Source organism: Bemisia tabaci, chromosome 10 (assembly GCF_918797505.1).
Source record: "Bemisia tabaci chromosome 10, PGI_BMITA_v3".
Taxonomy (NCBI): Eukaryota; Metazoa; Arthropoda; class Insecta; order Hemiptera; family Aleyrodidae; genus Bemisia; species Bemisia tabaci.
The window spans coordinates 24857202-24882942 of NC_092802.1; the positions used below are offsets into that span (position 1 = coordinate 24857202).

The 25741-nt window shown below is 42.9% G+C and overlaps 1 protein-coding gene across 2 annotated transcripts in view; it reads right to left on the reverse strand.

Moving 5' to 3' along the window:
• LOC109042300 (puratrophin-1) overlaps positions 1 to 25741 on the reverse strand; it is a 586997-nt gene that overhangs the window by 312568 nt on the left and 248688 nt on the right. For both annotated transcript variants that reach the window (XM_019058962.2, XM_072304834.1), the window contains exon 4: positions 3360 to 3480. In XM_019058962.2, the coding sequence (XP_018914507.2) occupies positions 3360 to 3480 (121 nt within the window). The remainder of the gene's footprint in view (positions 1 to 3359; positions 3481 to 25741) is intronic.

Below are 25741 nucleotides of genomic sequence, written 5' to 3' on the forward strand. Positions count from 1 at the left end.
ATAACTTGTAATTCTGCTAGCTGTTTGCGGTCTTCTGGTCAAACAAGCGCGAGATACAACAATGCAATTCATGTCAGATTCGATATTAGTTATCGGGTGGATAGGGATATGGAAGGGTAAAATATCTAAGCAGACGATCGAGTATCGATATAATCGATGGTTTATATGCAACGCTATGGGGGGAATGGCACCGTTATGGCCCAGGGTAGCATCCTGTGGATACCGCCATCAAATGAACGACTCGGTTGCAAACTTTGGCGATAATTCGGTGTTTCCTGAACGAGGGAGTGTAACTCCATTCCAAGGTTGCAAATATATTAATTACTCATTGAAGCAGGACCAAATTAAATTCAAAGTTGAAGAGAGATGGGCGATATTGAACTAGCTTGATTACTTCTGGGATTCAACACCCCTTATGGAAAATTATAGGGAGCACAGTCATCACTCGTTTTTCGGCTGAATGAACTACCTACAGCTCAATGATGAACTTCGGTCACGTCATGAGCCAAACAAGTTATCCCAACTTCGCCTTGTTTGGCATGTTCTCAAACAAAACTGCCAACACTTGTAAACATCAACATGTAGGTAGCAAAGTTAATTGCTGAAGTCCCGACTGTTAAAGCTTCCACAATAGCCGAGAACGACGGAGGCTCTGGCCATGGTGGAGCTTTAATTTCGGGACTCAGCATTCTACTGTTGACTTACCGACATGGTTGATGTTCAACAATGTGTTGGCAGTTTCGTTTTGGAAACAATGCCAAAAATGACCGAAGTTGCGGAAACTTGTTTGGTTCATAACGTCACCCGGAGCTCATCATCCACCATGTAGGTAGGTCGACAGCCGAAAAAAGAGTGATGACTGTTGCTCCCTTATAATTGTCCATAAGAGGTGTTGAATCCCCGAAAGTAAAAGCTTCCACCTGTCGCCAAGAGGCCAGTGGAGGGTCTCTTGTCTCGTCTCTTTTCTCTTGTAAAGTCGCGTATGGAAGGATCGGCAACCATGAGGCGTCTAATTAGGCATAATCGTGGATACGGGATCAGTCAATGTAATAAGATCATAACCGTTGTCACGAGGCCCCGGGGACACCGGCCAACGTCATACGGCCCCGAGGTGGCCGGAATAGTGGAGGGGGGCGGGGGGAGGGGGCGCATCGGTGAGTGGCCACGCAATTCACGCGATCGCTCGGCGGCTCCTTGAACTTTGCTGCGCTGCGGTGTGAACCTCACCCATGACGTTGACGTCAACACTGATGCCACGTGACGGAGGAATGCCTGCACTTCGACAGGTTTTAGTCAAATCGTTGTTTCTGGACGAAGGACCGTACCTCATTCAACTGAAAAGCGACGGCATGCATGCCGTCGCTCGTGCCGCGTTCATGAACGACATCTTAGGGTAAAAACTACTTTCTGCCGTGCTAAGGAAGAACGCCGTATGAACCTTCAGGCGTTGCCAAATTTCCTTTCAGAAAACGCGAATTTCCTGGTAAATTTATGAATATTTTCTTTCCAATTTTTCAGATCATTTTGTTCGTATTTTGATCTAAAGTTCTTGAAAATTTTAAGTAAAAATATTCATAATTTTCCTCCAAAATGAACATTTTATCAAAGGAAATTTGGCAACTCTCGAATATTTCATACGGCGTTCTTCCTTGGCACGGCAGTATTGCTGCCCATTTATTGAAATGCATGGAGAAACGAATGACGCATATGGATTGCATTTTGCAAAAAGGAGCCACGAGCAGTCCGATGTTGCTAAGATTGCGCGACTTACATTCTCTACAATAAAATTACTGAAATCAAGCAAAAAATTTAATTACAATTCGTCTTCAAATTATTATGGTTTATTGGGAGTTAAGATGGGAACTTATTGTTCAGATGATCAGTTTATACTTACAAGGTAAGGAAAGTTAGAGACAAAACTTAGCAACATTGGAATGCTTGTGCTTCCTTTTTGCAAAATGTAATCCGTTTGTGACAGAAACTTTCAGAAGGGATCTTAACAACCAAAATTTCAAATTGAGACTCAATTTTGAATTATTGAGTTATGGGTACTACTGCATGAAAAAAGAAAATCTCGACATTGATACCCAAGTTCGACACCGAAAGCTCAAAACTTCAGAGAGATATGACGTCTTAAAGTTCCTGGAGAATTGTTTAAATTTTAGGTTAAAGAGTAAGGGCCGTTCAAGTATTTCTTGACGCACTTTGTCCAATTTCTCTATCCCCCCCCCCCTCTTATAACGCACCCGTATCACAGCCTATCATCACCCCTTTAAGCAGCTAGCGCACTCTTTGCTAAGAAAATTAAATTAAAGCCTGCCGCAGTTTGTTCCCGCACGCGGCTTCTAGAGAACGTTTTCCATTGAGATCTCAAAATCGCCAATTTTGACCTTCCCCCATTCCGTTGGGCTCACCGTGACAATTTGCTCTCATAAAATAAGGTCCCTTTCCATAGACCCTGTTACACACATTGTTCCTGAATAGAGCTGAAACGGTAGTTCCTCATTGCAAAACGTAGTCCATATGACATCACAGCCAAAAGGTGGGACTCTCCCTGCGGCGACTGCAGACGCTGAGGGTGATGGTCCCATAAAAGCCATCGCTGGAATTTATTCCTCCTCCACACGCTAAACCGCGCGCGTCCCCGCATGATCGAATTAAGATCGGAACGCCCGATTGCGCTAGGTGCAGCCGCGGTTCCACATTTCGCCGCCGCCGCGCCACCGTCGACAATGCACCGTCCTCACTTCCGCCCTGACCCCCATCAAATCCCATATTACTAGAAAGTTCGCGGCAAAAATGTGAAGGTGCCCGCTCGAATTATGACGACCGGGTCGCCGCGGAGGAGGAACAAGAAGAGGAGTAAAGGTGGAGTGCGGCAGGTGTGACGAAATTAAGTGACGGAGTTAATGGAGAAGGACACCGATTACGGTTTCCGTAACCGTATACACGTTAACAGCTTAGGAAAAATGCCGTATGAACATTCGAATGTTGCCAAATTTACTCTCACAGAATACTCATATTTGGGGAAAGTTAAGGATATTTTTTGTTGAGATTTTCGGACACTTTGAATTAAACTACGAACAACTTTCTCTGATAGTTCGGGCGAAAAATACTTACAAATTTGCCCAAAAATTCATGATTTGTCGTCAAAGGTTTGGCAACGTCTGGAGGCTCATACGGCGTTTCACCTTAGAACGGCAGTGTAAAAGTTGTCACGTAATCGTTGCATAGTGATAGTGGAAAGTGTTTGAGATTGCCTTCCTATCTAAAGGATGAGGTTCGGGAGCGAAAAGTATTTTGAACTGCGTTGATCCCACCTTCTGGGGGCGCGTCATGCGAGAAAGGGAAAATATTACCTTGTAGGAAGTGTGGCGTAGTGGAAGAAGACGTTGGCGATTTCTGACTGGTCCAGGGAAGACTTGGCCACTAGTGAGGCGTCGTAGACTATTATCGGTCGGTTGCTCAAGTCTCGAGTGCCTGGAACAATAATTAAAATAAGAATTTGTAAGTAAAAATAAAAGTTAATGATGGATGTAGTAAGTTGAGGGGCTTGGAGGGCGAGGCGCACAAGTACAGTTTTTGCCATTTTGAGAAATAGGGGTTTGAAATTTCGAAATTATGGATACCTTGGTTGTACCTTTGTAAATTATTTGGACGTATTGTGCTCGAAGAAACTTATAAGTACAAAATTAAATCAAGACGGATAGTGTGCATAGGGTTTGTGTGGTTTCACAGTTCCTTTGAGTTTAAAAATGCTAAAATTCACACCTTGGAGAGTGGTCTATCATCGCCTCTGAAGACATAGACTGATGTAACAGCGCAGCTTGACTGAGTATTGCGAAAATCAGTGTTTTAAATCAGAATTTCCCAAGATTCTCCTGGTAAGAATTCAATATGCGAGAAGATACACGGCAAGATTGAAATGTAGTTCTTTATAAAGGAGCGACAAAATATCATAATGCTTACATTCGCACCTGGCGAGTGGTCCATTATTGCCTTTAAAGACACAGACTAATGTGGTAGCGCAGCATAACGGCGGAAATCGTCCCTAGCTCACATAGAATCGCCTTAAAGCCACACAACATGACCCCAGAAATCTCATCCCGATTGAGGCCTCGGCCACCGCTCCGCCGATAAATCAGAGGCGGCGACTTCAATTTTTCGACGAATCCCGGCGTTAACCCGACCGTAATCTCCGGCGAAATGACCTTTATTGACACAGGAACACTCTCGGTTTGGAGTCCCGCCAGGAGTCGGATGATGAATGATAAAAATATTCCAATGCGCGGGGCGCTCCCGTGCTAAGGAAAAACGCCGTATGAACCTTCTGACGTTGCCAAATTTCCTTTGATAAAATACAAATTTTCCGGATTAATTAATAAACCTTTCTCTTTCGATTTTTCAGGTAATTTCGTTGGTAATTTGATCTAAATGGTCTAAAAATTTCAAGGAGAAATATTAACGACTTTTCTCGAAAATAAACATTTTATCGGAGGCAATTTGGCGACTCTCGAATGTTCATACGGCGTTTTTCCTTGGCACGGCAGTGTGCATCTCCTACTTTTTTGTCCTCGATCCAAGCCACCGATCGGTTTTGTTTTGCCGCCACGGGTCGCAGCACCTTCTCTCTCGCTCTCCCGGAGTAAGCAGGAGCGGGATAGAGACGGAAAATGGGACTCGAGATTCCTGGGGCGTTTTTTACTCTATGCAGCGTCATGCAGAAAAAGTGAGGGGTTCCGAATGATGCACCTCTTGAAAATGCGCTACACGAAATTGAGGATTCGAAAAATGTACAGGGTGCTTCTCTCGAACGGATATTCGACATGTCGTCCGTCACTTTTCTGAGGACTTTGACTTTGTCCGTCCGTCGTTTTTCCGACCAAAGTATCACAAGCGCCACGCCACGTTTAAAAATTTCCGCCGCCATTTTGGTTTTTTACAGAGAAATCGTTCAACGAAGCTGTCCGAAAATTTCACTAACTTTTCTTTGTGCTGCCTGTAAAATTCAGTAAAATTTTTAAACGGATTCGACCAAAAATATCTCGGTAAAACAATAAAGTGGCGGCGGAAATTTTTAAACGTCACATGGCGCTTGTGATACTTTGGCCGGAAGGTGACGATGTACACTTGTCGATATAAATCTGCTCATTCAAGATCTGTTTTCGTTTTTGTCATTCCACCACATCATACCTACCCATACCATTCAAGAGCATACCAACACAACCTATGAATTCAAATTATCCAGACTGATTAATAATTTCAATTTTTACAACCCGTCGGTTTTAAAGCACGTATTTGACTAAGTTTTTGCAGAAATTCACTCATTTCCGCGGAGGAACACTCATTTACGATCATTCTCGACCAAATTGGTTTGATGTCGGTATCTGAAGATAGAAGATCTACTTTTAAAAATTTTCTGAATTTTTCCCGGAACTTTTGAAATTCCCGAAATGTTCCGGATCTTTCTTCAAACTTTTGAAAAAATCTAAAAGAAATCCCGGAACTTTTGACGGTCACGGAGTGAGAGAAATTGGAAAAAAAAGTTCCGAATTCCGGAACTTTAGACGGACACGGAATAGGAGCACTGCCCTGAATATAACTTCACGATCAAATACGATTTCTGGATGACCCTGTAGAGTAAGGACTTCCTCCTACAGTGAGCAGATAATTAGACAGGCAATATTAACACTAACCAGGCAGGTGCTTCGGGCCTGCAGCTTGTGGCCCATCGCGGGGTGTCGCCTAACGGCTTAGGATAGATTTCGGCCACAGCGGCCAAATGGTCGTACTCTGCGGCTCGTCCTCCCGGGGAATTCAGCTTTTTCGGGCCTCAACCGGCTGAGAAAATTCCGGCTAGTTTCGGAATGTGGTCTCGGACCCAGTTTTAACTGCCGGTCACGCTAGTTCACGAATCCGGAGCCTTGCTCTCCGCAGACTGGCGTATTGGTTTCATAATTCCTAGGTTTCGTGGAAATGATGTCGATGAAAAATTACATGAGAATAGAACATCAGATAACGTAAGAGCCCGCTGGCTCACTGTCTGGAATGAAATTGGTTCATTGGTCAAGTGCACTGGTCACAGAATCGTGTTTTGATGCAGATCAGCTCACAATAAAACGATCCGTAATAATAAGATGTATTAACAGATATATTACCCTTTGAAAAGTCGGATTTATGTCGTCATCCATCGCGGTAGGGACGCCCTTAGTTTCTTCCACCTTACTTTCGTCAGTCGGAGAGACACACATTTTTATTGGTTACTCAACGTGGAGCTCGGATGACAGCAAAGTGGAAAAAACCAAGTGTGTCACTACCGCGATGAATGACGCCTTCAACCCGACTTTTCAAAGGGTGATATCTCGGTTAATATTGAACGTAGAAAGTCACTGTTTGAATGGATCTTATTATTTTTAGCTAATTTACAAGAGTCAAGCTTTAAAACTCGACTCTGTGACCACCGCAACTGACCCACTTTAGGGTGAGATCTGCGGGATATGTTGGAGATTTTAACGCGGAATACAGAAAAAAGAGATTCATTGCGGTCACGGAAAAAAAGTCACGGAATTTTCTAATTTTAAGCTTCTCCAACTCAAATCCTAAAATTTTCGATTGAGGTTACGTCCTATTGTTTCAAACAAAACGATACATTGAACCACAATCGAGTACGATCGATTTAAATTCGAGCAAAGCTGTCCGAGTCGGTGCAGTCTCCCCCCGAATTCGGGCGGCGTTCATTAGGCGGTAGAAAGTAAAAGCGGCGAGGTAGTAGAAGTCTCCCAGAAACGGCATCCTACCCGGCATTCAGGCATTGCAACGACATCCTCGACGAGGGGAAGGGGGGCGACAATAGCAATGCAAAGATTACACAACGGGTTGCAGGTTGCGGTTGCGGGCTCGGAATTTACTGCACTGTCCCCCGCGCGAGGGGGGGGGGGGGGCGGAAAACTGAAAAAAATGGAGTCAATTAAATAGGGAGAGTAGCGCGATGCCGTGCGGGAGAGCTTTAAAAATTATAACAATAGTCGGTCGCATCCAGTCGACGGTATTTCAGCTGATTGTGTCCGCGGAATCCAGCGCAGGGCTGCCAAATTGCACCTGGTACGCGGGTCTAGAGTATTTTGCAAACTTCGCACCGAGAAAAAAAACACATTGGATCTGGAGTCCAGACTCCTTAAGACATCGACAAGAAAAAATACTCATGATTCAATCGGATTTTTGCTTAAATTAAGAACCAAGCCTCTTAATTTGAGCAGATTTCCTTTTGAATTAAGCTTAAATCTAATTGAATCAAGAGTATTTTTTCTTATCAATGTTTTCAAGAGTCTGGACTCTAGATCCAATGTGGTTTTTTTTTTTTTTTTCAGTACGTCGTCTCGCGGACGAAGAAACGTAACTCCATTCCAAGGTTGTCAAATTCACTAAAACGATTTTTAATTGTTGGACAAAAATGTACGAGTGAAATTTTTATCCAAAATTGATCAGACACATCAGGACGAAATCTGAGTAAAAAGCAGTGAAGTTTTCAATTAGAAATGTCCACGAGTCTCCTGGTTAACATGCAATTTGCGAGGAGAAATTTTGCAACATTGAAATGGAGTTACGATGTTTCGTAAGAATGACGAATTTAGCTTGAGCGAAAAGAGGCGTTACGTCTCCTCGCTCGTAGAAAATATCGAAGGCGAGACATTCAGCACACGTATCTCGGTTTGCAACGCAGACTTCCTGCACTGAAAAAAAATTTTTTGAGATATTATTTCGACTAATTCGAACGAAATTTGGACTTCTTTGGTAGAATCTGTGCGGATTTAACTTAAAATCAGTATTTTCAGTAACAGAAACGAACTTTTGCATTTTCCTTCAACTTGGCGGCAGAGTTCTGCATATTCCCTATTAACGGTGGCATGTGAAAGTAGCCAAGACATTTGAGTCGGTTTTCTGTCTTCCGCTATGGCGGAGCCAAAAGGCGTTCGACTCAAATGCGATGAGTTCACTGGAATACCTTCCGTAACATCAGTAGATCAAGCTCCTAACTTTTGAGAAAAATGAATTTTTATTTTCTCTGGACAAAAGGTAAGACGCTAAGAATCTCGATAGGCAAACGATCGATACGTCGCAGGCAAATACTCAAATCATATAAATTTCCGATTCCGGAAGCGCCTTAGGCGGCGATTTACGCACAAAGCAATTACGGAGGTAGCGTTACGGAAAAGCTAAGCGTTACGATTGGAGGCTTCCGTGGCGCCCTACGCGGCGTCCGGCGCCGGACACGCCACCATCCTAATTACGTTACGCAACGCTGCAACGTGACGCAGCCCCAAGAATTTTACGGGGCATACAAGTGCGTACTTTCGTTCGATAATTTACTGCTCCGTCAGGTTGCGAGCAGAGGCACAGTGCACTTGAGGGTGTAGTCTTTCCTCTTTACCGCTAATTAGAAAGTACTGGGCGAAAGCAACCAAAGTACCAAATAATACCACTGCGGAAAAATACCAAGCAAAAATGCAAAAATAACAAAATGCGATATCCTTACATTACCTCAAATTGAGGTGTAAGGGGGACAAATCGCGTTATTCCAGAGGTCTTGAGACAATAATGTTTCATATTCTGTCCCTTTCGTACGTACGATAGACCCACATACAAGTCCCACTGTTTCGTAACTTTCATTTGCGTGCGTACGGACATCATGGCGTAACAAAACAATAGCCGTTTGTAAATACACGACACACAAAACTCTTATCTGTAATGCTTATTGCAGCATAAAGTGTGTCACCTGCGCTCTAGGGTGCGCTGTCGTCCGTTACTGACCGGACCCAACGATTTCGTAAAAGAAGCTAGCACCGGGCATCGCCATTCATCCGAATCTTCATGAATGTTAGTTTCATATTACTCAAGGCGTGAGGCGCAATGTGCGAGAGGAAGGTTTAAACTTTGAGTACTGACTATCAAGAAATTCCGAATGTATGCCAATGAGTGAACGTATTCATGTTAAAACCAGTGCTTCTATTTCCCGGAGCTAGTACCAAATTTTGGAACTTAAAAGAGATTTTCCTGAATTTTTCCCGAAACTTTTGAAATTCCCGAAATGTTTCGGATCTTTCGTATTTTCCGGAACTTTTGAAAAAATCTAAAAAGAATGCCGTCACTTCTGACCAGGGTGTCTACTAAAACAGGCTGGCCAAAAATCAGTACTTTCACATTACTTTTTCGGTGCTTTCTAAAGATTTTCAGTACCTCCTCATCAGTGAAAAGTCAGTACTTTTTCAGTACCTCCAATTGACGAAATTCGAAAAATTTCAAAAATTTGATTTTCTCGCTCTAATTGCGACAAAAATGACAACAAATTAAGAAAAAATACCGGACCTCTTTGCGAAAGTTCCGCACTTTTTCAGTACTTCCGGACCGACCTTAAAAAATCCATACTATTTACATAGCTCTGTTTGGCAGAAATACGTCCAATTAAGACAGCGTTAGTTCCGTTTCGGAAATTCGATGATACATGCATACATATATATCCGCTACCTCAGCGCACTAGAGCGCTCTGCGACTCCAAATCGCCATCGGAGTCGATCCTCCCACAAATCATCGGGCACATTACACCGTTTGATCTCCCCCTCCACTCCCTCCAGCCAACCTTTCACTGGACGTCCACGCCGCCTTCTTCCGGGAGGAACCCAATCAAAAAGATCGATAAGAGTTAAAAAGACGGAAAACGGGACATGCATACGATTAGAATCGTGATATATTGTACTTCCGTCTCTGACCGGAGATTTGAATTCTCAGAATCGGAAATCTGGAATTCTTGTAGCATTAATGCGATTTCGGATTTTTCTCGCGTTGAGTGTAAATCCAGGACCGGCGGCAGAGCTTTGACATCTGATTGGAGGTCATCGGTGCCTCAGACGGACAGTGGAGCTATGATCCGTCTGCCAAGCGCGGTCTGGTCATCCGAGCTGCATTTTCGCGCGGACGATTGGACCAAATTGGCGATGGAAGTGACTCGTAAAACTGCCAATAAAGCCGCCTCGAAAAATCCCAAGCATCCAGTCAGACCGTTGTTCTCGATAACATGCACCGTTGCCGCTTATATAAAAAATGGACACGGAAAGGCGATTCAATCAGTCTGGAAAAATTACACAGAATGTTATCTGGTATATTGCCGTGTCACCTTAGACAGAACCAACTCGGATTTTTTTCGATTTTCACTTTTTTACGGTTTAGTAACACTTATGAATAGAAGCATCTGCACGCAAAAAGAAATTTCGAAATTGCGATCGGAAGTGCTCGAAATAGCGACGGGAAAAGGGAAAAATCGAAGTTTTTCATGGGAAATACCAATTTTTGGCCATTTCAAGGGAAACGAGTGACCATCCGATTTTGCGGTTTTCTTTTTTCGGTTCAGTATTACTTGTACCAACAAGTTATATGAATATTCAAGCGTTATTCAGGTCGAAAAATATACATTTTTCAGGGCAGAATGAAAAATCAGTATCTGAGAGTCGGTGAGAACGAAAACACACCTACTCGGAAATTTTTAAACGCTTAATACTCTGTCATCAAACATGGTGTATCGATTTCAACTTGGTGCTTTAAAGTCTCCGAGTACTTGCCCTTTGGCACCAAAAAGGTTTTCCTTAAACCAACTTCTTCGCCCGCTGCGCAGTTTTAGGTGTTTCCTGAACATTTTTTTTCCGAGTTGGTGTGTTTTCGAACTCACCGATTCATTTATACCCGCTCCCCCGTTTCAGGTATCTGGATCCGCCTATGAAGAAGAGGGAGCTTTCAACCCCCCTTTCAAAAATAAGGGTAAACTTTCGGCTAAGTAGTTCCATTCGATTAGACGAATCCTTCCCCTGATTGAAGTAGGCATCACGGAGCTAAGTAAGTGAGAAAACTGTCAACGGTGGAGGATAACTCTTGTCGGCGGATAATGGCGACAAATGGCGATTTAATGGGCCGCGCGTTGAGCGATGCACTCCGCGCCGCGCTCGGCCATAACTCGACGTCTTCGGATCGGCGGCGTGCCCCCGCGTCCATCGCTAATCAATTGCCGCGCTAAAAACTGACACCAATTGGACAGACAAGGCGGAGAAGGAAGGAACTGCCCTGCAGAAGTCGCGATGCTTTATACAGTTCCTACTATCGGAACCGAACACACGGTATCGGCATGTCGATTGCAAAATTCATGAGAGTGGCCTCCATCCCCCCCTCCCTCCCCCAAGTGGGCTGATCGTTGATGCTGATAGACAAAGCGTAAGACAGTGGGGTTAAAAAGAAAATGAAAGGGTTGTATTAGTGGAGGCAGGCTTTTCAGTAAACACGGAGAAAAAAACTTCGTGCGTGGGACCCGAAGTTTAGGTCATATGGATCTCCGAAGTTTTCGGATTGAGCATCTGAACACTTTAGGTCCAGCTGCTGAGGTTTAGATCACACATCTGAAAGTTCGGTCCTCACATCTGAAGTACCTCAGATGTAAGAACTAAAGTTTCAGATGTGAGATCCGAACCTCGACAGCTATAGACCTAAAGTGTTCAGATGCTCAACCCGAAAACTTCAGAGATCCATGTGACCTAAACTTCGGGTCCCACGCACGAGGTTTTTTTCTCCGTGGACAAATGAGATAACGATAGAGGAACTATGTGCACCCACGAGAGATCGTAGTCCATCGATTTTCCCTATAGTCTATAACGACCACCCCTCCCAACCGACCAGATCGCTCGTTTTTCATGTCGTCTTCTTTGTCCATAGCTTTGTCAATCCATTTCAGCAATCGGCCTGCTGGTGTTCTTGAGAGACAAATAAAGACCCTCAACTTGTGTCTCTACGTTTATACATGGGTAAAGGTGACATAACGATATCAATAACGATTGTAGATTACCCTGTAGTTCATACAGGTCTATGAAATAGGTGGTTTCATTTCATGGAGAAAAGAGGAATTTAATCGAAATCACTTCCTACTAAAAAACTAAGAGGCACATCCACTGCAAAAGAAGTCTCATGGATCTAGTGGCCTAACTTTTATAAATGTCGACAGGAAACAACACTCCTCGAGTTAGGTTACGAATCAACAAGAGATTCGTTTAAACTAAGAGGCTAAATCGACTCTCAACGATGCAAGCAAAAATCCAATTGAATCATAAGTACCTATATCTTGTCGAATTTTGTATAAGTCTGGATTTTGGATCCAAGGAACTTTTTATTCCAGTGTTTCCCAAAACTTTCTATGTGTCTCCACGTCTCTCCTCGAGACGGACTGAAACGGTAAGGAGGTTTTCCTGATCCAAGGCGGCAACTGCGTGTGGCGCTACTTTGTGGCCGTTTAAGCGGTTTCAAGCCATTTGTCAACGTTAGCGCGTCAGGCGGTGTGACACATTTTTCAGTCCGGTTAATCAGTCGAGCCGAGCTGAATGGGCTCAAACAGTCGACTCACTGAGCTTTTTCTTCAGCTCTTCCGCGCTTACCCGCTTCCGTCCATCCTTCCGGTCAGCGAGGCGCACAGGGGTGCACAATTACACGCATTTAAATGTAAGATTTAACATGAACAAAAATTGATTATCTGAGTGATTTGACCGAAACAAACGAAGCCACTCACTTTGGATTTCCATCGTTGCCAAAAGAAGTGTCAAGACCTAGATACACACGGCGATTAATCGCCGCGATTGAAAGACGGAAGCCAATGGAGAGCCTTGATTCCGATCCATTGACGTGGATATATCGAAATCAAGGCTCTCCATTGGCTTTCCTCTTTCAATCGCGGCGATTAATCGTGTGTGGCTAAGCCTTAAGGTCCCTCATAAGCAAAATCTTGTGGCCGACATCGCAAACCCCTCCTTGGAACGTCCTATAATGAGCCTATTGCAAAATTTAGTAACGCTAAAAAAAAATATGTGTGTGCTTGTGTTACTTTTGATTAATATATTAAGTGAAACACAAACCAATACAAATTTTGTACACAAACTGGTTACGGTAGACGTTTCGTATAGGTTCTCGGACGAAGAAACGTAACTTCACTCCATGATTGCGATAGAGAAATGGATAGTCCTTATAGAGTATGGGGATAAATGATGGACCAACCAAAGGGTCTTTCGTGGGTTGCCGTTAGTTAGGTCTATTACCTACCTCCTTCGCCAATTGCAACCACCCTCTTCCACTAATACGATCCCTTCATTTTCCTTTTGTCTTCTTTGTCTATAGCCTTGTCTATCAAATTCAACGATGAGCCCGCTGGATACAAATTCCAGTTACTCGCTCGAAACGCGGCCACTGTGCGGGACATTGACGGAACCCGCTGAAGATGGCTCGGTGGCGGCGGCTCATTTTCAACTGGGTTCCCGATGATCGATGGCCGTTTGGTTTTCGAGCGACTCCCGGTGTTTGCACACGGAAAGTCATTGACGCGCCGCCGCCACCGCCCGTAATGCGTCTCGTGTGCTCGATTAGGGACACGGCGCATGCGCATCGCGTCTCGTTTTATGCCGCATTTTTACGCCACGCCACGCTCCGCTAATCGCCCCGCGAGACTTCAAACGCCGGCTATGTAGGTGAGGAAATGCTCCGATGGGGAGCTTGGGTATTCCCCAAAACGCAATTGGGTCACTGCAGGCTCATTGGTGAAACTGATAGACAAAGCGACCGACAAAGAACACGAGAAAAAAACACATGGATCCAGAGTCCAGACTCTTGAAAACATTGACAAGAAAAAGGACTCTTGATTCAATCGGATTTAAGCTTAAATCGAAAGGAAATCCGCTCAAATTGAGAGGCTTGATTCTTGATTTAAGCTTGAATCTGACTGAATCAAGAGTATTTTTTCTTGTCGATATTTTTAAGAGTCTTGACTCTAGATCCAATGTGTTGGTTTTTTTTTTTTTTTTTTTTTTTTTTTTTTTTCAGTGTGATTGACGAAACTGATAGACAAAGCGATCGACAAAGAATCCTACTAGTGGAAGCGGGTAGTTGACATGGACAAAGGAGGTAGGTACAGGGTATCTACTAAAACAGGCTGGCCAAAAATCAGTACTTTTATGGTGCTTTGTCAGTATATTCCCAAGACAGTCTGTACCTCCTCACGAGAAAAATTCAATACTTTTTCAGTACTTCCAATTGACGAAATTTGAAACATTTCAAAAATTTGAAACATTTCAAAAATTTGAATTTTTTGCTCAAAATTCCGGAATTTCTTGTGGAATTTCCGCACTTTTTCATTACTCCGGAGACCGCCCTTAAAAAATCAGTGCTATTTTCGGACTTTCCAGAAATTCCAGACTTGTAGACACCCTATAGGTAATTAACTCGAGGCTGATTTTCGAAATGGACGGACAAGGCGATCGACAAAGAATCCTATTGGTGGAAGCGGGTGGTTGAAACGGACAAAGGAGGTAGGTAATAGACTCGAGGCTTATTGCTGAAATAATTAGACACATCGATAGACAAAGAAGACCAAAAAGATATGGAGGGATCCTTTGGTGGAAGCGGGTGGCTGAAATGGACGAAGGAGCTAGGTATTAGACTAACTAACGATATCCCACGAGAGACCCTACTGTTAATCCATCATTTACCCCCTTAGTCTACAAGAATCACCCATTTCAACCAATATGATCGCTCTTTACTCCCTATGTCTTCTTTGTCTATCATTTTGTCCATCAGTAACCTCAACGGAGTTAAGAGCCGTATAGGTTATCAAAGCGATGAAGTCTGAATTACATAATAGTCTCTACAATCCAAACTAATTTTAATTAATTTCGTCGGGGGCAAGACAACAGTACCTTTACCGACTGGGTTACACACGAGCGTGATGTATGAATGCGTTACTTGTTTGCTTGATATTTAAAGCTAGCGCTGTGCGGTAACTTCGTGTTCTTCGAAATGATGCCTTCATAAATTCACTCTGAGAAATCAGCACATAGAGCACGGGACAAACGAACCATCTCACTTTCGAAGCATGCTTAATCGAAAAAGCGGCAATTGGGCAAAAACCACGAAGTAACAGAACCACTTTGCGCTAACGGGATATGAGTAGCGTTCGCCTTTTGCTGAATCATCAGTTCTGTAATTGTGGTTATGACTTCCAGAGGACAAGGACCTCTCGCTTCACAACCCAGTCATGAAAATTTAGATGTTTTTGGTATAAAAAATCAGTTTTAGACAAACTTTAGACTGACGGCGACTGCAGTGCTACCAATTCATTCTTAAAGAAAATATTACAGTGTGTTCTGAAAATATTTCAATTATTTTCTTGCGGAATAACGCCGAAAATGCATTTATCTGTAGCACGTATATAAACTCATTAATGAGGTCATACATACATGCTTAATTCTTCACTTTTCGATGTTACTTCCACGGGAAGCGTTGGAATGAAGCACCTTTGATCGTTTTCAAACAGCTAAGAGACATTTTGCAACGATTTTAGTAATATTTAAAGGAGCAATTATCACTATTCCGGATGTTTGGAAACATAACCGAAGGTATGAAGGCGCTCAAGCAAATACTAGTTCCTTCTGGTTGGAAAGTATTGATACTGGTTGGATTGCATTTTGCAGAACAGAACCACGAAAATTACAATGTAGCTGAGGTTGTGCAACTTTTTTCTTTTTTTTAAAAAACAGCCGGAAGTGACATTGTTTTCTCAGAGAGCCAATGAAAACAGCGCGTTCAAGTAAAGTGCAGCCCTCTTCTGCCAATTTCTGACCTGGAATGTGCTTGTTGTGTGTCCAAAACGCAACCACGAAGGCATGCAGAAGATAGCACTTTCAGCTGTTTTGCCTAACAATAACCTAGCACGAAAATGAAAAATATCCTTTTCGTGTACCTAATTGAAAATAAAGTCAGTCGATTTTTAAGCATCCAAATGATTTCTGTGAGTCTTTCGGAAGATTCTCAATCTGACAAAGAACGGAGGCTTCGTTAAATGACATTTTCCAGTCAGAAGCTCCTGAGCTATAGTGGTCCACTGACAATCATGCAGACATGATAGAATATTGAAAACATTCTTCCCAGTGCGTGTACCACTGTAATTGCGATGTAACAAGTTGCGGAGATCGTGGTGCGAGAGGACGACAACAAGGCTGCTGCTCAGCGCTCTTCATCTCAGCAGCTACAGCACTAGAAAAACGCCGTATAAACCTTCAGGCGTTGCCAAATTACCTTGGATAAAACGCGAATTCCTTGGTAAATATATGAATATTTTCCTTCCAATTTTTTATATAATTTCGTTCGCAATTTTACCTAAAGTCCCTGAAAATTTTAAGGAATAATATTCATAACTTGCCTCAAAAATAAACATTTTACCTAAGGAAATTTGGCAACTTTCGAATGTTCATACAGCGTTCTTCCTTAGCACGGCAGGGCAGCAAAGCGAGTTTTTGCGTCCGTTTCTTCTTGCGCCGCTCGTTGAAGCGAGGAAAAAAATGATTTCCCACCCAGCAGCTAGCGCACCGCGGCGGTGATTTGTGGCAACAATCAATAACCAGCTTCTCTAACTCATTTCTTCGGCTTTTTATGCCGCGGATTCTTTTGCGAAACGTATATTCGCGACACGCAGAGACGACTCAACCGGACCCCGCGATAAGTGGGACTTTGCGCCGTAGATGGGTTGCATACTTTAAATTGCATAAATTACGGCTAGGTACGTATTTACCTTGTAAGGAAGCAGAAAAACATGAGCTCGGCTACTCATATTTTTCAAAACGAATAGATATGATGTAAGGCGCAAGAGTTCAAAAATTGCAGTGATTAGTGCCGGTACTTCGTTTACACACTGAATTCTCTTTTAAAGGTATTTTATTACATAAACACGGAGGAAAAAACTTCGTGCGTAAGACCCGAAGTTTAGGTCATATGGATTTCTGAAGTTTTCGGATTGAGCATCTGAATACTTTAGGTCCAGCTGCTGACGTTAGGATCACACATCTGAAATTTCAGTTCTTACATCTGAAGTACTTCGGTTTTCACATACAAACAACTTAGGTTCTCACATCCGAAAAACTTCGGTTCTCACATATGAAGTACTTCAGATGTAAGAACTGGAGTTTCAGATGTGTGATACGAACCTCGACAGCTATAGACCTAAATAGACATTTTTGCCGATCATATAAGACAGGTGGCTTCAAAGGAACCGATTCTATTTCGCTAAACGAGGTTGAAATTCAATCAAAATCAGTCACTTATCCGCCTTCCCGTGCCCTAATTTCTGACCCCAGTAGGTTAAGTCCACACTACAACCGATCGGAAGGAAGCCACCTGGTGGCTGAAACACCGCCTGAGGCAGCGAAGAATCAGCTAGTCGACTACTTGCTAATCAGTCGCCTCGTTAGTCTTAGCTGCGGATCGATTATCGAATCGAAATCGAACGGACCGATATACAGCATTTCTCAGATAGGGATAAATCGATCTTCGGCTTTCGATAACGATACAGGCATTGCTACCCTCTCATCGACGCCGGGTAGCCTAGATGAACCAGTCGATGTTGAAACCGACCATGCACGTTTTCTCATAAGACATGAGCCCCATAATAGGGCCGGCATTCTGGGGCTCATCAGATAATAAAGATAATCGGTTTTAACATCGATCGTTTTAGATACGGACTGGACGGAATCGATAACTATCCGCGGAACCGCCTCTATAATTTTCACCACACGTTGAATCACTTATAATTTGTCATGTCTTCGGCGGTGCGTAGTTCCTGGGAACCGTTTAAATTGTGGGTCGGAAAATTTATGTCAGGGTATTAATCAGATTCCACGCGGATGGGGAAGAGGATTGAGGTTAGGGTTTTTATGGTGTCGCAGATTTTAATCGATACATTGTATTAATTCGCATGCATCATACATAGACGCATTTAACGCAAATATGAACGAACTGCATTAGAGAATCGGCTAGATCGCATGAGGAGTGCACACGCACAGCGTACATAGTCCGATTGTCTGGTATAGCCTCTAATAGGTAATTCTATGCATGGTCTTCCACTTTAGACACTTTGACTGGCGAATCGGAAGAATTTTGCTGATTGCAGCTATATCCGTAATTTCACCTTAAAGAGGTTAGACGAACTTTGAAGGCAACTCGATATCATGGTGGTTCTTCATCATGGTGGATTAGTCAATTTTCCTCTTGTATTAAATTATAATACAGTAAGTTGACATTTTTTAGCCAACGTGCGTAAAAAAAAACCTGAAACCCGGAAAACTCAATACAGAGGGAAAAAGATCATGAGAGCACAATTTTCTCTCTAAGAGATACGCCGTTTGGTGCAACACTAGTTACTTTACGTTCCCAACTTACTGTCAGTGGCGTAGCGTGTTTTGCGATTTATGTATTGATCCGCCATTTAAACCCATGGGAAAGATCGATATACAGGGCGTTCGCAACGAACATCCTAATCATCGATTCTTTACTACAGCCTCAAATGGAAAAATATCGATAATCGATCGTTCACGCCACGCCACTGCTTACTGTCTTCCAACTTGTGCATCTACCGCAACCAATTTATAAATTATATTAACTTCTTTTTACAATACAGACGAGAGGGTCAAATAAACAGGGGGGGGGGGGACTTCCTTTTAGAAGAGGTCCACCGAATAATTTGAAGGATTACCGGCGGTCGGGCCCGGATAACACCGACTAAACTGGGGTGTGTTGTGACTTGTAGGACTCGATAATGATTTTTCGAGTATGCATAAAATTATTCAAAGGGTTCGACTTGGACAGGTCTCCTTCTACAAGATTCAACGCGTGGGTAAAACTCTCCGCACCTTCATCTCGCCGTGACATTCCGGATTACAACTGTTGTCACGCTCAACAGTTAAACGTTAAAAATGTTTCCCGCCTGTGGGTTAAAAAGGTCACATCAAGGAATACATTCATGATTGCCTACAAAAAGCGCACAGGCACTCCTGGAAAACAACGTTCACGTTAAAAGTGATTTTCAATTCAAGAGTGAAATTCTAGGTGAATTTTTAACTTGAGCGAATTTGCAAATTATAACCCAACTTGCATTGTAGTTATATAATAATTCAGAACGAGGTGTGGGACACTTCGACAACAACGGATGGATGTTCGGATCACAGTTAAGTGAGGTGTCGGGAGAATGAAATGATTTTAAATTAGTCTTAATTGACAATAATTCACTCATGGGACGAAATACCTTTGTGATCCATGACCATCACCCCGTACCGTCACATTGACTTTCGGACTAAAATAACTATTGGGGTTTTCCTTCTCAGCCAAGACCCACCCTTTAATCGGATGATTTCAAGACAACTCCTCTGCGTAATATTTTAATGTTGAACATTTTGAAAAATTTGCGGTGTATGGGAGAGTCAAAAGTTAAAAACCTTTTCAACAGGTTTTTAGAAATCTTAACTGAATCAGAATCATTATACTAATAGCTGTTTTAAATTGAACGATGGGTCACGACATTTCAAGAATATGAAAGTTAAATTTCTGCGATGTGCATTAAGGTCCGTGATAGGTTTATCTCCTACCAGGTTCGAATATATTTTCTGGGGAGATTATATAGTGTTCGAAACATCCCATTCCAAAGTCAAACTAAGAAAAAAGCGTGGTTTTCTTGACCGCGATGGCACACGGACTGAATTAGCAGCAATTACAGGTCTGAGGAAGTCATTTCCAGGGAATTAAAATTAAACTCCGCGTTCTTCAATGTCCTTTATGTCAATGTCTGTCACTGTTTCGCGCACGATTACGTGCACCAATATAATTTTTCAACCTCAGCGGGTCATCTTCAAGGGAAAACGGATAGAGAAAAAAAGAATGAACGTTTTGAATTCAACTGCAGTCATGTCCATTGAAGCAATTTGTGCTTTGTTGCCTTCGCGTCGAAGAAAATTACATTTCTCCGAATACGGTCTGATTGTGTAGCATGATGATGGGACACTTTGACGGTGCAACCATTTAAAGATTGCTATTGTCAAGGGTGAAGTTCTACGAGGAATGCGATAAGCACACTATTTTACATGACCAAAATCAACGAACCAACGAGGACCACGTTTAATATTTATGGATGAATTGATTTAGGGGCCATATAAAAATTACGTCTCCAATTTGTTTTCAATTTTTGACCCACCCCCCTTCCCTTACCGTATACAACCCAAATATAAAGAGGTGATGTCAAAATGAACATCAAGTACACGGCGATTGTAGATATGAATATTTTGATTTCGTGTGAGAGGTAAAGTTTCACGTCGTGAATGAAGGCGTTACAAGCGCTGGAGCGTCAAAAACCTACGCTCCATACTGATTAACGTACAAATTTCCACAAACTTCCAAACCACGTATCTCGGTTAGCGGCGTCGCAGACTTCCAGTCATACGTAATTTCTTATGTGGAAAACCAGGCTATGTAAATTCTGAAAAACTTCAATGACTTTTCGTCTCCATGTGAAGTCAATTCTGAGGAAATTCCAAGGAATGATGTTGCATTGTTCTCCTTTAAAAAAACAAAAAAACAAAACAGGGGTGGAGAGTTTTAAACACAGCAAACGAGATACGTGGTTTGGTAGTTTCACCGTCGAGATACCTACCGTGCTAAGGAAAAACGCCGTATAAACATTCAAAGGTTGCCCAATTGCTCTCGAAATACTAGGACATTGTAACAAAAGTTAGGGGTGCTTTTACTTGGCGCTTTCGGGTAAAAAAGAGACAATTGCAAGTCGAATCCTCTGAAAACTTTGAAGAAAACTGATCGTAAGTTTCGCGTAAAATTCACGTTTTAGGAGAGGAAGTTGGACAACGTTTGCAAGTTCATACGGCGCTCTTCCTGAGCACGGCTGATGTTGAAACCGGACGAGTCTGTTTAAAACTATTAGAGCGACACAGATCTCGGCGATAAAATCCCGCGGATAAATGAAATGTTTGCGTCAGCAAGGGCATCGGACGTCAGCAGTAAGCACGCGGTAATTGTGTTAGCCCCGTCTACGATTTTTGCCTCCCCCCCTCCCCCAGGTAGAGGGGGAGGTTGTCCCAGAGCCGCGTCTCGGGTTCGGGTTGATCACTCACCTTTCCGGGAACCTGATAACAATGGGGGATAGGTGAGTATACAGATGTGCTTTTCAGATGCGAGATACGATATAGATTGCATGGTCGGTCGAGCGCAGCTGCGGGTGTGTTGCCTGGTTGCGTCATGGCCGGCACTCTCATGCTTCGGATTCGATGCGTTGTGTCGCGTCGGTCGAACCACGAAAACACGTGCATCGATTTCTGCCGTTCTCAGAAAGAGCATCGTACGGCAATTCGAATGTTACCAGATTTACTCAATGAAATAGTTACTTGAGTATTTTTCTTGGGATGTTAATAATTTTTAAATAGAATTTCATATAAAATGTGTCCTGAAAAGTCCAATGCATCTGCCTAGGCTGATCATCTTCTCCTTCAGCATTGCACCATGAGCATAGAAGGCGGCTTCTCAAAGAATTGAAAATAGTATCATCTGCAACCTCCATTTACAAGAAATGCACACAAATATTATGAGAGAACAAAAATATATGCGGTTAAATAATTTTAACTTCTGCCGCCGCGCTGCGCTGACCGCACTGTGTTTGACGCAATGCGCGAAGTATTCATGCAGTCTTCAAGGCGCTATGCGTTTCACGTCGACCGCTGCTGACCGCGCAGTATTTGACGCAATGCGTGAAGTATTCATACAGTCTTGTAGGCGCTATGCGTTTCACATCGACCGCTGCTCACCACATTGTGTTTGACGCAATGCGCGAAGTATTCATGCAGTTTCGAAGGCGCTAATGTGTGTTAAATGCCGACCGCTGCGCCGAGGGCTTCTGTTTTTCATCTCAAGTCCTCGTCATCATTGCTCTCTGCGCCGCGCCGTTCCAGACTCGACTAACTAAAGATTCTGTGTCTTGTATCACCGGAAGACGACACAATTAGAACTTACTACACAGAAAAAAATAGATGGTGCTGACGACAAAACCTTCTGTTCACAGTGCTCCTGCAGTTTCTTTGTTACTCTTACAGAATTTTTCTGTTGTGAGAACAGAACTTCGGTTAGGGGAACGGAGTACTCTATTCCCACGACCGAAGTTCTGTTCTCACAACAGAAAAATTCTGTAAGAGTAACAAAGAAACTGCAGGAGCACTGTGAACAGAAGGTTTTGTCGTCAGCACCATCTATTTTTTTCTGTGTGTACTCTCTGGAAGTGAGAGATTTTGTCGCCTTTTCTTGTTCGTAATTTTTTTTCTGAATCCGATTTTTTGTCATACCTACATTTGAAAAATTGCAAAATTGCCGCCATGGGCCGCGGCCCATGTGGCCACCCCTTGAATCCGGCCCTCATTAGCCAGCGGTACAACCCGAACCACCGATAACCCACTTTTAAGCACTTTTTTGAAGATGGAAAGCCGGCCTAACCGTCGGCGTAAATTCGTCATTAATTCGATGCACGATACGCCAGCGGCAGCGGCCCTGGCTGGATGCAACTGACCCCGAGCAATGCCCGTCGCGGCGCGGGGCACGTTCCGAGCGTATTGTTTTACAAGGGAACAGATGGTTTTTCGGCGGGCCTAGCCACCGATACCACCGACGACAGCACAATGTCCTCCCGATGATTGATGACCCCCGATTTCCACGCCGCCTCCACCCCCAACCCCTCCCCCGCCCATCGTTGAGCACCCGGGTTCCTCGACCCCGGCCCTCGCGGGGTAAAGTTTCGGACACCGTAAAAGCTGTCACTCCTCGGACGTGCACGGCTTCTAGGTTCCCACTGCAGTACTGTGGAGAAACGACGTATGAGGCTCCAGTGTTGCCAAATGGAGATGTTGCATGTGTGAGAAATTTGCGATTTGACTATTGATTCTTATGTAAAAGTTCGCAAAAAACACGATGGTGCCACTGGTTTTCTCTGAAATCAACTCCCAAGCTCAAAAAAAACTCTCAAGTTGAGGCCAAAATGGAGGGGATATCCCACGCTATCCTGAGAGTCCACCTCTACACCAAGACAAACTCTCCATGCAAAGATAGGGAGCAAATGCATTAGCAGGATTGCCATGTTTTCAGTTTTGGAGTCTCCAAATATAGTGGCAGCCCTGTCAATGTATTTCCTCCCTATCTTTACATGGAGAGTTTGTCTTGATGTAGAGGTGGACTCTCAGGATAGCGTGGGATATCCCCTCCATTTAGGCTTCAACTTGAGAGCTTCTTTTGAGCTTTGGACTGAATTTCAGAGAAAACCAGTGGCACCAGCATGTTTCTCGTGAACTTTTATATAAGAATAAACAGTCAAATCGCAAATTCCTCACACATGCAACATCTCCAATATTCAGTTAGCATGAAATGTAGTTTTTTCTGGGGTATATTTTAAGTGTGGATTTTCCCATACGAGCGAGTAACTCATTTTAGGAGAGTTAGATATAGACTTCCTTAAGGATGCGATCAAAGCGCTGGTAATATTTTTCGAAAATTTCGGAGAAAAATACTTTCGGGAAAAAACAAGGTTTCTAGGAGATTCATATTTAATGGGTGAAAATTGGCTACAAGGGAGTATTCATACGACGTTTTCCCTTGACGAGGCATACCACTGTTGAGCGGTTGGAGTTTATGGCCTCTTGCATCTTCTTAAAATGCAAGGCTCCGTTTCACGGGACCTCGAGAAGTCAAGCTTGGAATTTTTCGGTCTGCGCTACCGACGGATATTAGTCGGTAGCATAGGATACTCTGCCGCGGTGCGGAGGAGAACAGTGCATTGGGGAGAAATGCCGATGGCACGGGCCGAAAGTTCATTGTTCCAGACAGATTCGGTTTGTTCGACCGAAATTTCTGTCTCTGGAAATTTCGGTCCGTAGTATCGAACCTTGTGCGTCCGGACTACTTTCATCGCTTTGGTTCAAGAACAAGGATCACCACAGTTTGATGCAATCGAAACCTCATGATCCGATTGTTCAGTTTGACAAATTGAATAGTTAGATCTATGAAGAACATTTCGTGTTTGGCTCATAGGATTCAACTTTTTGTTGAGAGTATAAAGGGAGAGTTGAGATTTTCAGGAAATTAATTTAAGGTGTCCGAACGGCAAATCATTCCATGGTTCCACCGTTATTCGTAAAATATTATCTTTTTTATGATTTTAAATCATAAAACTAACGCGTAATGCGTGACGCATGACGCCTGAGGCATTGATCGGTTGAAGAGGTTCTACCGCGAAGCAGTCACTTGTCAAAAAGCATCTAAAAGACTCATACAAACTTTTCGGATGACTAAAAATCGACGAATTTTATCGTTGATAATTATGAGAGTAAAAAGGAGCTCAGTTGAAAGTGAATTTTGAAAACTTTCGAATGAGATTTTTAGGTACACCAGATACCAATGACTGATAACCTCTGAAAAACAAGGTGGTGAAATGGCGTTGGATCCATACCATCCCGCGGAGAAAGCGAAGCCAAAAAGTTCAAAAATTTAAATTGGACAAAAATTTTGAGCTCTAATTGAAATTTTTGGATTCGTATTCCCCGCAAAATGGTGTGAAGACCCAGAACAATATCACCACCTTGTTAGGTACAGTTCGGGTCATTTCTTAGTGTTTTTTTTGAAAATTTTACAGAAAAAATTCAAATGTTTGCAGAAAACTCGATTTAATTCGGAGAAACCTGGCAAAGTTTAGATAATGTATTTGTATTTGTAAAAAAGTTCTACAAAATTGATTTACACTAAAAATCTCCGGACGAAGAGATGTCCACAAACCTGTTCGGTTGTACCGTCCCGAAACACGAGATTGCATAAGGAAAGACGCTGTGTGAATACGAAATCCGCTCTCTTCAAAAACTAAAATCTTTGGCTTAATGTGCGGAAATATGTTTTGTAGACCTGCGGATGGCTCATTTATTTCCAGCAAAAAAAAGACACAAAATCTAAGGATTGGATTACCACACCTGCAAATCTGACAGCTCGGTCGAAGTGTTTATAAATTACAGATCCGGAGGAAAAATGATAATGAATAAGTTATAAACCTCGCGATCCTCTCATACCGCTTGTATTATCACACTAAATCAGCATAACTGGATATAATAGATTTACTTCGGAGAATCAATGAAACCGCCGGAAATACTTAGGTCCTACGGGTCTGTCAAATACAATCCGATGTTAGTTTTTCACACCTGAATTACAGAGCAAACCTCTTTATCCCGGCCTATTTGCATCGGAATCATTCTTTCTTACAGCCGAAAAAAATTGGACACAGTCATGTTGTCGTATCAGGACTGAAAAATCACGAATACCGGCCATCGAACGGTGTTAAACCGTCAAATTTTAAAACGATTTGACTGCGAAGAATCTCATGGTGACTTTTTTTGCGACATTCCGACGACCTGGTAATCGAAACCCGGGACGCCATAAAACACTCAGACACCATAAAATTTTGCGACGCCTTTGCTGGACTATTGTCACATGGTACCGGAAAACACAATTTTCCTGCGCGTTTTATTGGGGAATGGTAAATTTTTAGCAGATGGCAACTCTCCGTCGCAGTTATACCTCATTCATTGAATGGCCAATCAAATATGGTAATTCAACAGGTGTATTTCTGTCCGACCAATCCTACTTTGAGTCTTAAACTCTTTCGTAGCTTTATTTCGGATACCACCATTGGCGTGCGTGTTTTGCGATATATCAACTGATTCTCCATTTAAACCCGTGGAAATGGATCGATAGACAGGGTGTTCGCAAAGAACACCCTAATAATCGATTTTATATCATAGCTTCGAATGAAGAACTGTCGATA